Source organism: Bombina bombina, chromosome 6 (genome assembly GCF_027579735.1).
Source record: "Bombina bombina isolate aBomBom1 chromosome 6, aBomBom1.pri, whole genome shotgun sequence".
Classification (NCBI taxonomy): Eukaryota; Metazoa; Chordata; class Amphibia; order Anura; family Bombinatoridae; genus Bombina; species Bombina bombina.
The window spans coordinates 602,132,246-602,147,435 of NC_069504.1; the positions used below are offsets into that span (position 1 = coordinate 602,132,246).

At 39.8% G+C, this 15,190-nt stretch overlaps 2 protein-coding genes across 3 annotated transcripts in view; one reads left to right on the forward strand and one right to left on the reverse strand.

Moving 5' to 3' along the window:
* Positions 1-1,686, forward strand: part of LINS1 (lines homolog 1) — a 135,681-nt gene extending 133,995 nt beyond the window's left edge. For both annotated transcript variants that reach the window (XM_053717601.1, XM_053717602.1), the window contains exons 7-8: positions 214-382; positions 703-1,686. In XM_053717601.1, coding sequence (XP_053573576.1) covers positions 214-382; positions 703-1,510 — 977 coding nt within the window. In that variant the 3' untranslated portion in view covers positions 1,511-1,686. The remainder of the gene's footprint in view (positions 1-213; positions 383-702) is intronic.
* A 2,636-nt stretch (positions 1,687-4,322) lies between these two features.
* CERS3 (ceramide synthase 3) overlaps positions 4,323-15,190 on the reverse strand; it is a 324,747-nt gene continuing 313,879 nt past the window's right edge. The window contains exon 10 of the mRNA XM_053717603.1: positions 4,323-5,763. Within this exon, the coding sequence (XP_053573578.1) occupies positions 5,647-5,763 (117 nt within the window). The 3' untranslated portion in view covers positions 4,323-5,646. The remainder of the gene's footprint in view (positions 5,764-15,190) is intronic.

Genomic DNA, 15,190 nt, shown 5'->3' on the forward strand with positions numbered 1-15,190 from the left:
ATTTTTTTTTCAGCAGGCAATGCATTTTCACCAAAAATTACACAAAGCTGTTGCACACAACGCAAAATGTGTTTTTTAGTGTCATATTTATAACATGCCTGTCAATCTTTTCTAAACGTTGTAGTCACTCACTTTATGGTTTACATTTCCAAAATCCAAACACTGGTCTAATTGTTTTTCTCTTCTAATAGTTATGTTCATCTGTTTTTACAGTGGATCTCCAGATCTCGATGGAGCACTTGTTAGTTTTCTTAAAGCTTCATTTAGGGAACGAGAAGCTGATGCATCATTGTGAGTGGGTGTCTGTCATTTTCATAGAGCAGGATGATGACATGCTGGAGGTGGCTATGTCTTTGTTAAAGATGTATATCAAATGCCACAGGTGAGCACTAGTATCCTTCTTTGTTAGCAGGTTGTCAACAGTCTATTTTCTCATAAAATAATTTAGAAACTATAATTTATTTGAACTGAATTGCTAGATTTATATAATCCTGAGATAAATTGTAAGAGTTTTAAACCTCTGTAAGTAAATGTTCAGTTCTTGTCAGAGTTCTTATATAACAACTGTGGTCTCATAGAACTCATACCTGGATTATGTATTGTGGATGTAATATCTAACATGTAATAATTAATTCATTGCCTTCTTATCGATATGTTTACAGTTAGTCCAAGTTTCAAACTGCCTAATTTTCTTTGTTTTAGGCATTGGTTTAATCCTCCCTTTGTCCATGAATCTGAAGATGAAAAGAGATCCTGGAATGGCCAATCTCACCAGAGTGGAAGTGATCCACATTGCATATTCTTGTTGCTGCTTAAAAATGTGGCATTTGATGCTTCTGTCTTGCTGGATTTTCTTATATCCTCAGAGACTTGTTTCCTGGAGTACTTGGTTAGGTATCTAAAGCATCTTAGAGATGACTGGTCTCAGTTTTCCTTCACATGCACCTTATTTGAAAAACTGTCTGTCCAACAGCCATCTATATGTAGTTCCCCCTATACTGGGGGGGAAAAGCTGGGAAATGAATCCTCAGGACTGTCACATACATTCACATATATAGCTATTTCTGCCAACAATCCTACCACTGTGACAGAAGAAAAAAACAAGTGCTCTGGACCTTCTAACATCTCCAGCAGCAAAGGCCAACGTATGGGTACCATTCGGAGTCTTGTAGATTATGACAGCTCTGACGATTCTGAATTAGAATGCACAGATAAGCAATTTCCTGCCTTAACATGCAGTCAGGATGCTAATAGTATAGATACGAAAATGGGGAAGTTGAATTTAAGAGTGTCTCCAGTATGTCAAAGTACACCAGCACATGCCAAGGTCAGAGATAAAATGCCACTTCCAGAGATGCAAGTAAAGACTGTTAAATGTTTAGAAGAATTATATCAAGCGGTTTCTCGGCTTCATGGAAAGAAGCTATTTCCATATAACCCATCAGCATTACTACGGTTGTTAGCTCTTGTTTGTAGTCTGAACAAAACCACAAGCACAAGCAGCAGTTAAAAAAAAAAAACAGCCTAGCTGCATAATGCAGGGCTCGACAAATCCAGAAATCACTGGCTCCTAGAATAGGGGCATTCTAATGCAATCATCACATGATCAGATATAACATTTCATTAGTACATGGATGTTTTGTTCATAAATGTGTTTAAAGTGAAGGTCAATTTTCATCAATGAGTGCCCGGTTTTTAAAAATACTTTTAAAAACAGGGGCACTTTCATTGATGAAAATTAACATTGCACTGGATTTGAAGAAATACTTACCTTTTACTTCTGCAAAGCCGGATCGACGATCCCCCTCCTTCTTCCTGCTGTAGACCACAGCAATGACGAAACTGGCTTCCTCCAATCACAGCCAGGCATCACGAGCTGGACGCTCTGGGGTGCAAGCCATGATTGGAGCAAACCGGTTTTCGTCATTTCTGACGTCAGTACAGAGGCTGAGATCGGCAATCCGGTTTTGCAGGAGTAAAAGGTAAGTATTTCTTCAAATCCAGTGCAATGTTAATTTTCATCAATGAAAGTGCCCGTTTTTAAAAGTATTTTTAAAAACCGGGCACTCATTGATGAAAATTGACCTTCACTTTAACCCCTTTGTGGTGGTCACTCAATCTCAGGAGCTACAATAAATTAATGTTCCTGAGCAGCACACAACTGTGAGCCAAAAATAAGTGGCATATGCATGCAGCCACAAATACCCCAGCATCTGATTAAGTCTGATTAAGTGTTTAACCTCTGCAACAGGTATTCCTAAATTAATAAAATGCTCTAATTATTGCATTATTATCCTATCATAGATACACTACACAAAACATGACAAGTCAGTGTCTGTTGCCTTGGTGCTGAGTGCTAGGAATTCTAATTTGAATTACTCTTGTGCATGTGGTAATATTTAAATTAGACTGACATGTCTCGATGGAAATTAACAATCTTAGCCAGACATAACATACTTTTGTGTAACACTATAGAGAACCATAAACATTTTATAGCCACAAATTGAACAACTAAACTCTCCAGATGCCTGCCTTTCTCAATTGTGAAACTATTGGAATTATAGATTATCACTCTACAATACTTACCATTGGAATGGACGGTGTTAAAATATTTTATTTGATTTCAAAGTGTATATATATCTATATATTTTGTTGTAGGCATGAAGCAATGCCTATTTTGCTATAATATTGAGTTTGAGAATATGTGTCTTTCCTCTTAAGATTAATACTTCTTCAAATAACTGCTGATCAGTGGGAGGTGAAAAAATGTTTTCTGGAATAATGTTCTTTGCTGCAAATTCCTAACTGCTCCCACTAGCACCCACTTCAGAACTACTTTATAGCTTATTAACAATTTTTCACTCTACTTCTTTCTAGATGTTAGGGGCCTAATGCAATAGTGAGTAAATACTGATAATCTGTGTTTGTTTATTCTGTCAGTAAAGTGTGTGTACAACCCCTTTGTGCATCTGTCAGTGTGGAATCAGCCTACACATAGACCATGTTGCATATAATGCAGAAAAAACACGTTAAAACAAGATTTACGTTACTGTTATGCTCTTTCATTTTTCACTTTTCCTTACACATTAGTTCCCATATCTTTCCAGTTCCTTCCACAATTGCATCCTCTTGTCTCAACTTCCCACTGTAGTGACTGTTGTATGACCCTGGTCTGTTACTTAAAGGGCCATAATACCCAAATGTTTAAACACTTGAAAATGATGCAGTATAGCTGTAAAAAGCGGACTAGAAAATATCACCTGAACATCTATATGTAAAAAAAAAAAAAAAGATATTTTATCTCAAAAGTTTCTCAGTAGCCACATCCCATTGTAAAGGACTTCTAAGCAGCATATCAGTATGTCTGTCCCGGGACAGCAGAAGGAGCAAGCTTTCGTAAACACTCATCTTATTTCCCTATTCAATGTAAGGAAGTTTACAATGAAATCTCATGAGAGTTAATTGAAATCTCATGAGATCACAGTAAAAGAGTTCATGACCTGAGCACTGTTGATGCTGATTGGCTGCTGTTCATTTCTTCATTTTATTTTTATTTTTTTATCTGCAGCGGAGTATAACTTTTTACACAGAACTTACTCTGCTGAGCTGAGGAAATTGTGAGGTAAAATATCTTCCTTTTTTACATAGAGATGTTCAGGTGATATTTTCCTGTAAGCTTTTTACAGTTATATGCTAAATCACTTGAAACTGATGCAGTATGAGTATTATGTCCCTTTAACATAAAGTGGGCTCCATGTAACAGTGGTACAAATATATTTTTATAAGTAAAGAAACATAAAAAACTAAACATGGCATGTGTTCAAAGCAAAAAGACTGAATAATATGTAGCAGTGTTATTAAAAGGTCATGTAATAGGTTTTGTCATATTGTAACTTAGGGTTTCCTTTACAAAGCTTATCTGTTGAAACCAAATAGGAACCAATATAAACCACTTGTGTAGTAGGGAGCCTGCCCTTCTAATTCGCATGGGGAAAAGTTACATTACATTAAAAGGGACAAAATAAATAAGGAAAGTATTATATATTTTAATACTACACATAATTAAAACCTTTAATACAACAATCAAGACAGGTTTCATGTCCTTTTAAGGCTGCACTCAGAAGAGATCTAGGCCCCTAGAATGATACTCACTGAAAAAGATGTTCTTATGGAGATGTCCACCAAACTGTTCTTTACTCATTAATTATACTTTTTATACTGGCAGAACACTTGACTTGAAGGAATATAAACTGACCACTGCAATATTGAGTATTCACATGAAAATCAATGCTGAAAATAAAAGCAGATACATCTTAAGAATCTTATGGCTGTAATTGTGTTTTAATTACATTTTTACATGAATAAAAAATGAAAGTGAATTAGTGTGGAAAGTAATGGAGGACCAGGTCAAACATTCATTAAAAATCGTTACATACTTTGCATGTTTTATTTCCAGAAGACAATCAGAGATGACAGTCCTGGCAACTGCTCGTTCCATCTAAAGTTCAGAATAGAATCCTGACTGACGGTTTTCACCACATATGTATCTATGGGTTCCCAAATACTAAACAAAATTAATTCATTCCTCATGTTCAAATAAAATCAAAGTAAACTATCCAGCTGTCGAAACCTCTCTGATGTCTATATATGTCTATATATTTATATACACATATACATACACACACACACTAAATGCTTATGTTCATTTTAAGAATATGTTACTTTAAAAAAAAAAAAAAAAAGTATAACATGACTTATCCTAAACTGTAGCTGGTTGAAAGCAATCAAAGATTTCTAATGTTAACTTGCTTAGGAGGTTTCAGTTTACAATTACTTCGTAAACTATATGAGTGCTATTCTTTGATAGCTAGCAGAAGTTGTTTAATAGAAGAAACAAAAAACTGTATGTAAGCTCTGTTATTAATGAGTGAAGGGAATGATGGATTTCATTGGCTTTAATAACAAAACCATTTATATCCTCTGTTTTTATAAGGCAGGCACAGTGGTGATTATTTCTTCTTTGCCAGGGGGAGCATCCAGGTCTAATTCTGGTAGGGGAGCAGGTTGTGTGAGAGTCTCTTCTCATCTGTAACTGTAAGATCTCATCTGCAGAATATGAGGGCATTGGATGGCTTAGGTTAATCCTACGAACGCCTTTTTAATGTTATTTTCGTACACTAGGTTAACTCTTTCATTCTTTAGAACAATGTAGGTATCTGATGGGCTGGACAGCCTGAGTGATCACTGCAATCTGGCTACGTCCTTCACCCTGGGCACCATTGTCTTCTTTAGAGTTTGTCTTGCAGACCTGGCTGCACCCCTTTAATACCAATTCATTAACCCTTAGCACTGCCAGATGATACTGCAGCACTTAGTTTAGGACTTCTCTGACAGAACAAAGGGTTGCATTGTTTTTTTGCCTCCTTTCAACAAGAAGTTAAAGTCCTTTTATTTGATGATAGAAATTGAAAAGAGCTAGTGTTTGAGACACAATAAGATCCCTAAAGGGGGACCAACTCCAGCTGAGTGTTCATTCCCCTGGCCGTGCAGCTGGATGTTAGGCTTGAGCCAAGTGCGGATATTTAAGGTCTTGTTTAGCTCTCTCCATTAGTGAGTGGGGGCTTTTGCTTGTAGCAAGTTTATGTGCTAACCGTCACGCTGGCCATTCACCAAGCACTGCTTGTCATCCCCATTGGTCAACGGTTGGTTCTCACTTTCATCACTGTCCTCTTCCTCTTTGTCACTGCGGTCATCACCTGACATCTTATGAAGATAAACATAGTTGTTAACCTACAAGAATGTATTTCTTTTTTATTTTATCATACTGCACATAATAGAACATGTTTAATACAAATAAGAAAATCTAAAGCTGAATTAAAATATTCAATTGCATTTTTATACAACTAAGGAAGATGACATTGAGTGTTTGTTTCAATCTGCTCATACATATTCTGATTAAAATCAGAATAATTTGTAACTTTCTCATTTTGCATATTGTTTCTAAAACATAATTTATGCTTACCTGATAAATTTATTTCTCTTGTAGTGTATCCAGTCCACGGATCATCCATTACTTGTGGGATATTCTCCTTCCCAACAGGAAGTTGCAAGAGGATCACCCACAGCAGAGCTGCTATATAGCTCCTCCCCTAACTGTCATATCCAGTCATTCGACCGAAACAAGACGAGAAAGGAGAAACCATAGGGTGCAGTGGTGACTGTAGTTTAATTAAAATTTAGACCTGCCTTAAAAGGACAGGGCGGGCCGTGGACTGGATACACTACAAGAGAAATAAATTTATCAGGTAAGCATAAATTATGTTTTCTCTTGTTAAGTGTATCCAGTCCACGGATCATCCATTACTTGTGGGATACCAATACCAAAGCTAAAGTACACGGATGATGGGAGGGACAAGGCAGGAACTTAAACGGAAGGAACCACTGCCTGTAGAACCTTTCTCCCAAAAACAGCCTCAGAAGAAGCAAAAGTGTCAAATTTGTAAAATTTTGAAAAGGTGTGAAGCGAAGACCAAGTCGCAGCCTTGCAAATCTGTTCAACAGAGGCCTCATTTTTAAAGGCCCAGGTGGAAGCCACAGCTCTAGTAGAATGAGCTGTAATCCTTTCAGGGGGCTGCTGTCCAGCAGTCTCATAGGCTAAGCGTATTATGCTCCGAAGCCAAAAGGAGAGAGAGGTTGCCGAAGCTTTTTGACCTCTCCTCTGTCCAGAGTAAACGACAAACAGGGCAGATGTTTGACGAAAATCTTTAGTAGCCTGTAAGTAAAACTTCAAGGCACGGACTACGTCCAGATTATGCAAAAGACGTTCCTTCTTTGAAGAAGGATTAGGACACAATGATGGAACAACAATCTCTTGATTGATATTCCTGTTAGAAACCACCTTAGGTAAAAACCCAGGTTTGGTACGCAGAACTACCTTGTCTGAATGAAAAATCAGATAAGGAGAATCACAATGTAAGGCAGATAACTCAGAGACTCTTCGAGCAGAGGAAATAGCCATCAAAAAAAGAACTTTCCAAGATAAAAGTTTAATATCAATGGAATGAAGGGGTTCAAACGGAACTCCCTGAAGAACTTTAAGAACCAAGTTTAAGCTCCACGGGGGAGCAACAGTTTTAAACACAGGCTTAATCCTAACCAAAGCCTGACAAAATGCCTGGACGTCTGGAACTTCTGCCAGACGCTTGTGCAAAAGAATAGACAGAGCAGAGATCTGTCCTTTTAAAGAACTAGCTGATAAGCCTTTGTCCAAACCCTCTTGGAGAAAGGACAATATCCTAGGAATCCTAACCTTACTCCATGAGTAACTCTTGGATTCACACCAATAAAGATATTTACGCCATATCTTATGGTAGATTTTCCTGGTGACAGGCTTCCGAGCCTGTATTAAGGTATCAATGACTGACTCGGAGAAGCCACGCCTTGATAGAATCAAGCGTTCAATCTCCATGCAGTCAGTCTCAAAGAAATTAGATTTGGATGATTGAAAGGACCTTGTATTAGAAGGTCCTGTCTCAGAGGCAGAGTCCATGGTGGAAGAGATGACATGTCCACTAGGTCTGCATACCAGGTCCTGCGTGGCCACGCAGGCGCTATCAGAATCACCGATGCTCTCTCCTGTTTGATTTTGGCAATCAGTCGAGGGAGCAGAGGAAACGGTGGAAAAAGATAGGCCAGGTTGAAGAACCAAGGAGCTGCTAGAGCATCTATCAGCGTTGCTCCCGGGTCCCTGGACCTGGACCCGTAACAAGGAAGCTTGGCGTTCTGGCGAGACGCCATGAGATCCAGTTCTGGTTTGCCCCAACGATGGACCAGTTGAGCAAACACCTCCGGATGGAGTTCCCACTCCCCCGGATGAAAAGTCTGACGACTTAGAAAATCCGCCTCCCAGTTCTCTACGCCTGGGATGTGGATCGCTGACAGGTGGCAAGAGTGAGACTCTGCCCAGCGAATTATCTTTGAGACTTCTAACATCGCTAGGGAACTCCTGGTTCCCCCTTGATGGTTGATGTAAACCACAGTCGTGATGTTATCCGACTGAAATCTGATGAACCTCAGTGTTGCTAACTGAGGCCAAGCTAGAAGAGCATTGAATATTGCCCTTAACTCCAGAATATTTATTGGGAGGAGTTTCTCCTCCTGAGTCCACGATCCCTGAGCCTTCAGGGAGTTCCAGACTGCGCCCCAACCTAGAAGGCTGGCATCTGTTGTTACAATCGTCCAATCTGGCCTGTGAAAGGTCATACCCTTGGACAGATGGACCAGAGAAAGCCACCAGAGAAGAGAATCTCTGGTCTCTTGATCCAGATTTAGTAGAGGGGACAAATCTGAGTAATCCCCATTCCACTGACTTAGCATGCATAATTGCAGCAGTCTGAGATGCAGGCGCGCAAATGGCACTATGTCCATTGCCGCTACCATTAAGCCGATTGCTTCCATGCACTGAGCCACTGACGGGCGTGGAATGGAATGAAGGACACGGCAAGCATTTAGAAGTTTTGATAACCTGGACTCCGTCAGGTAAATTTTCATCTCTACAGAATCTATAAGAGTCCCTAGGAAGGAGACTCTTGTGAGTGGTGATAGAGAACTCTTTTCCACGTTCACTTTCCACCCATGCGACCTCAGGAATGCCAGAACTATCTCTGTATGAGACTTGGCAATTTGAAAGCTTGACGCCTGTATCAGGATGTCGTCTAGACACGGAGCCACCGCTATGCCTCGCGGTCTTAGAACCACCAGAAGTGAGCCCAGAACCTTTGTAAAAATTCTCGGGGCAGTGGCCAACCTGAAGGGAAGAGCTACAAATTGTTAATGCCTGTCTAGAAAGGCAAACCTTAGGAACCAATGATGATCTTTGTGAATCGGTATGTGAAGGTAGGCATCCTTTAAGTCCACTGTGGTCATGTACTGACCCTCTTGGATCATGGGTAGGATGGTCCGAATAGTTTCCATTTTGAATGATGGAACTCTGAGGAATTTGTTTAAGATCTTTAGATCCAAGATTGGTCTGAAGGTTCCCTCTTTCTTGGGAACCACAAACAGATTTGAATAAAATCCCTGTCCTTGTTCCGTCCGCGGAACTGGATGGATCACTCCCATTACTAGGAGGTCTTGCACACAGCTTAGGAATGCCTCTTTCTTTATCTGGTTTGAGGATAACCTTGAAAGATGAAATCTCCCTTGTGGAGGAGAAGCTTTGAAGTCCAGAAGATATCCCTGAGATATGATCTCCAACGCCCAGGGATCCTGAACATCTCTTGCCCACGCCTGGGCGAAGAGAGAAAGTCTGCCCCCCACTAGATCCGTTTCCGTATAGGGGGCCGTTCCTTCATGCTGTCTTGGGGGCAGCAGCAGGCTTCCTGGCCTGCTTGCCCTTGTTCCAGGACTGGTTAGGTTTCCAGGCCTGTCTGGAATGAGCAACAGTTCCCTCTTGTTTTGAAGCGGAGGAAGTTGATGCTGCACCTGCCTTGAAATTTCGAAAGGCACGAAAATTAGACTGTTTGGCCTTTGCTTTGGCCCTGTCCTGAGGAAGGGTATGACCCTTGCCTCCAGTAATGTCAACAATAATTTCCTTCAAGCCAGGCCCGAATAAGGTCTGCCCGTTGAAAGGAATGTTGAGTAATTTAGACTTTGAATTCGCGTCAGCTGACCAGGATTTAAGCCATAGCGCCCTACGCGCCTGGATGGCGAATCCGGAATTCTTAGCCGTTAGTTTAGTCAAATGAACAATGGCATCAGAAACAAATGAGTTAGCTAGCTTAAGCGTTCTAAGCTTGTCAATAATTTCATTCAATGGAGCTGTCTGGATGGCCTCTTCCAGGGCCTCAAACCAGAATGCCGCCGCAGCAGTGACAGGCACAATGCATGCAAGGAGCTGTAAAATAAAACCTTGTTGAATAAACATTTTCTTAAGGTAACCCTCCAATTTTTTATCCATTGGATCTGAAAAAGCACAACTGTCCTCAACCGGGATAGTGGTACGCTTTGCTAAAGTAGAAACTGCTCCCTCCACCTTAGGGACCGTCTGCCATAAGTCCCGTGTAGTGGTGTCTATTGGAAACATTTTTCTAAATATAGGAGGTGGGGAAAAGGGCACATCGGGTCTATCCCACTCCTTGCTAATAATTTCTGTAAGCCTTTTAGGTATAGGAAAAACGTCAGTACACACCGGCACCGCATAGTATCTATCCAGCCTACACAATTTCTCTGGAATTGCAACTGTGTTACAGTCATTCAGAGCAGCTAATACCTCCCCAAGCAATACACGGAGGTTCTCAAGCTTAAATTTAAAATTAGAAATCTCTGAATCAGGTTTCCCCGAGTCAGAGATGTCACCCACAGACTGAAGCTCTCCGTCCTCATGTTCTGCATACTGTGACGCAGTATCAGACATGGCTCTAACAGCATTTGCGCGCTCTGTATCTCTCCTAACCCCAGAGCTATCACGCTTGCCTCTTAATTCAGGCAATCTAGATAATACCTCTGACAGGGTATTATTCATGATTGCAGCCATGTCCTGCAAGGTAATCGCTATGGGCGTCCCTGATGTAACTGGCGCCATATTAGCGTGCGTCCCCTGAGCGGGAGGCGAAGGGTCTGACACGTGGGGAGAGTTAGTCGGCATAACTTCCCCCTCGACAGAACCCTCTGGTGATAATTATTTTATAGATAAAGACTGATCTTTACTGTTTAAGGTGAAATCAATACATTTAGTACACATTCTCCTATGGGGCTCCACCATGGCTTTCAAACATAATGAACAAGTAGGTTCCTCTGTGTCAGACATGTTTAAACAGACTAGCAATGAGACTAGCAAGCTTGGAAAACACTTTAAAACAAGTTTACAAGCAATATAAAAAATGTTACTGCGCCTTTAAGAAACACAAATGTTCCCAAATTTTGAAATAACAGTGAAAAAATGCAGTTACACTAACAAAATTTTTACAGTGTATGTAATAAGTTAGCAGAGCATTACACCCACTTGCAAATGGATGATTAACCCCTTAATACCAAAAACGGAATAACAAATGACAAAAACGTTTTTTAAACAGTCACAACAACTGCCACAGCTCTACTGTGGCTTTTTACCTCCCTCAATACGACTTTTGAAGCCTTTTGAGCCCTTCAGAGAAGTCCTGGATCATGCAGGAAGAAGCTGGATGTCTGTGTCTAATTTTTGCTGTGCAAAAAAACGCCAAAAGAGGCCCCTCCCACTCATATTACAACAGTGGGAAGCCTCAGGGAACTGTTTCTAGGCAAAATTCAAGCCAGCCATGTGGAAAAAACTAGGCCCCAATAAGTTTTATCACCAAACATATGTAAAAAACGATTAAACATGCCAGCAAACGTTTTAAAATACACTTTTATAAGAGTATGTAGCTCTATTAATAAGCCTGATACCAGTCGCTATCACTGCATTTAAGGCTTTACTTACATTACTTCGGTATCAGCAGCATTTTCTAGCAAATTCCATCCTTAGAAAAATATTTTAACTGCACATACCTTATTGCAGGAAAACCTGCACGCTATTCCCCCTCTGAAGTTACCTTACTCCTCAGAATATGTGAGAACAGCAAAGGATCTTAGTTACTTCTGCTAAGATCATAGAAAACGCAGGCAGATTCTTCTTCTAAATACTGCCTGAGAGAAACGGTACACTCCGGTACCATTTAAAAATAACAAACTTTTGATTGAAGAAATAAACTAAGTATAAAACACCACAGTCCTCTTACGACCTCCATCTTAGTTGAGAGTTGCAAGAGAATGACTGGATATGGCAGTGAGGGGAGGAGCTATATAGCAGCTCTGCTGTGGGTGATCCTCTTGCAACTTCCTGTTGGGAAGGAGAATATCCCACAAGTAATGGATGATCCGTGGACTGGATACACTTAACAAGAGAAATATAAATTAAATAATACTTAAAGGGACACTGAACCCAATTTTTTTCTTTCCTGATTTAGATAGAGCATGCAATTTTAAGCAACTTTCAAATTTACTCCTATTATCAATTTTTCTTCGTTCTCTTGCTATCTTTATTTGAAAAAGAAGGCATCTAAGCTAAGGAGCTAGACAATTTTTGGTTCAGGACACTGGACAGCATTTGTTTATTGTTGGGTGAATGTATCCACCAATCAGCAAGAACAACCCAGGTTGTTCACCAAAAATGGGCCGGCATGTAAACTTACATTGTTCTTTTTCAAATAAAGATACTGTAGCGGGTCTCGGTACCCCAGACTGGGTATACCCGCTAAAGTCCGCTTCCTCCCACCAAACGCCAACCCATGATACCTGCTGCTATTAGAATAATGGCCGCTGCAAGTTGTTATAGCTACTCCCAAGAACATTAGCCAAGACTGAATGCTTGAAGGTCAAAATAGGAACTGCTTTATTGCACAGAAAACACAGCTTTTATACATTTCCAACAAAGGGGGGTAGTTACCACAATCAATAGAAACAAATATTATACAATGAGACAAACAGACAATGGTTAGTTAAACAAGATGCTAATCACATCCTGACTTACAAAAGGACAATGCATGACTCACATAATAACAGAAAGACATTTCACGCCTAGACTAGATATACAGACACATAACAGCTGGAGGTCTCAGCATTAGATTGTCTGTGCTGTGTGTAATCTCCTGCTCTGTGTCTCACACCTAGACTAGCATAACATCAGGAGGTTGCAATAAGCTCAAACATTCTGAGTCTAGGGAATGGGGGGAGGTTTGGAGCAGGCAATACTGAATTGGGCTGTCACCTTATACTCCAACAAAACACAGGAATCCCAACTCTGTATCAGTTCCCTCCAGTCCTCAGAGTTTCTGGGAATTCATGGAAACTGGGTAAACCTGAATCCAGGGTAAAAGTACTCCAAATGTACCCTGGGCACCCACCTCCCAAATCATAGAATCCCCTCAAGTTCCTGGGTCTACAGTCGGTGGGGAGGAGGCTGGCCTGCAGTCCTCTCCAAGTGCAAAAGTAAAGGAAGCTTCCGTTACAGATACCAAGAGAATGAAGAAAATGTGATAATAGGAGTAAATTAGAAAGTTGCTTAAAATTGCATGCTCTATCTGAATCACGAAAGAAAAAAATTGGGGTTCAGTGTCCCTTTAACAAAATGTCCATATCTGGGCTCAGTTTCTTATAGGGACAAAAAACCCACATTTTTTTTCTTACATGATTCAGATACAATATGCAATTTTAAGCAACTTTCTAATTTACTCCTATTATACATTTTTCTTTGTTGCTTAAAATTACATGCTGTATCTGAATCAGGAAAGAAAACATTTGGGTTTTGTCCCTTTAAATAACATCACCAATGAAGAATGGTCCCTTTTACAGGGGGACCAAAAAGAAAGCCTAAAATCCCACCTCGCCCTGCCCCAAGTAATGTTTGGTGAGTGCAATTTAGGGAACTGGGTCCGGATATGCAGATTTTAGTATGCTTTAATTTCCATTTATAAAATATATATATATATAAATTAGATGTGTCATACACAAGAATTTGAGTTTAGTAATTTGACAGCAACTACTTTGTCAAAAACAGGAGTGTCTAGTAAAGACATTTGTTCATGCACAATTTGTGCATTGAAAAAAACAAAAACAAACAATTACCAGCGATAACTAAGTGTGTAAAATACACAATTACCTACAGTAAGGCAACCAAACAGTGTGCACAATACAATAACATAATTTATGTAAGAACTGATAAATTAATTTCTTTCATGGTGGCGAGAGTCCACAAGCTTGTTACTGATGGGATATACATTTCTACCTGGAGGCAGCAAAGTTTCCCAAACTCCAAAATCTTATAACTACCCCGCCCACCTCACTCATACCTCAGTTTAACGTATAGCCAAGAGGCGAGGTGTTTAAGGAGTAAAAGCATAAAAAAAGAGGAGCAGGAAAAAAGATGTGCTTCGTGGACTCGCTACCATGAAAGAATTTATATAAGAACTTACCTGATAAATTCATTTGTTTTCTTTTGATATCGGTGGCGAGAGTCCACAAGCTTGTTACTGATGGGATATAATGCCCAACATGTGGAAGTCCACAAGTAACAAAAATAAAGGGAGGGATAAAATAAAAACCGTTATGTTCGCGGAGAAATTAAATCCAAAAGTAATGTCTTTTTTTTTTAATTTCAAAAATAAATAAATCATAGGCACTAGAATCAAACAGACAGCTGTCTGAAGAACCTTTCTACCAAAAGCTGCTTTGGAAAAGGCAAACATCAAAATTATAGAATTTAGTAAAGGTATGCAATGAAGACTAAATTGCTGCTTTGCAAATGTGATCAACTAAAGCTTCATTCTTGAAAGCCCAAGATGTGGCAACTGATCTTGTAGAATGAGCTGTAATTATGTGAGGCGGAGACTGGCCCGTCTCCAAATAAGCTTTGTGAATTAAACGTTTTAACCAAGATGCTAATGAAATGGCAGATGATTTCTGACCTTTTCTAGAAGTCTATCTTGGTATCCTTAGTAGCATCTACATAGTATATCAAAGCTCTTACTACATCCAAAGAGTGTAAAGATCTTTCAAGAGTAGATTTAGGATTAGGACACAAGGAAGGAACAATACATTTCCATATTAATGTTAGAACATTAACTTCACAACTTTAGGTAAAAATTTGAAACAAGTTCGTAAAACTGCTTAACCTTAATGGAAATCAGATAAGGAGACTCACAGGAGAGAGCAGAAAATCCAGAGAATCTTCTAGCAGAAACAACACTTTCCAAGAAAGTAGTTTAATGCCCAAAGAATGAACAGGTTCAAAGGGAGGAGCCGTAAGTATCTTTAATATCAGATTTAGACTCCAAGAAGGAAAACAGAATTTATGTTTACCTGATAAATTACTTTCTCCAACGGTGTGTCCGGTCCACGGCGTCATCCTTACTTGTGGGATATTCTCTTCCCCAACAGGAAATGGCAAAGAGCCCAGCAAAGCTGGTCACATGATCCCTCCTAGGCTCCGCCTACCCCAGTCATTCGACCGACGTTAAGGAGGAATATTTGCATAGGAGAAACCATATGATACCGTGGTGACTGTAGTTAAAGAAAATAAATTATCAGACCTGATTAAAAAACCAGGGCGGGCCGTGGACCGGACACACCGTTGGAGAAAGTAATTTATCAGGTAAACATAAATTCTGTTTTCTCCAAC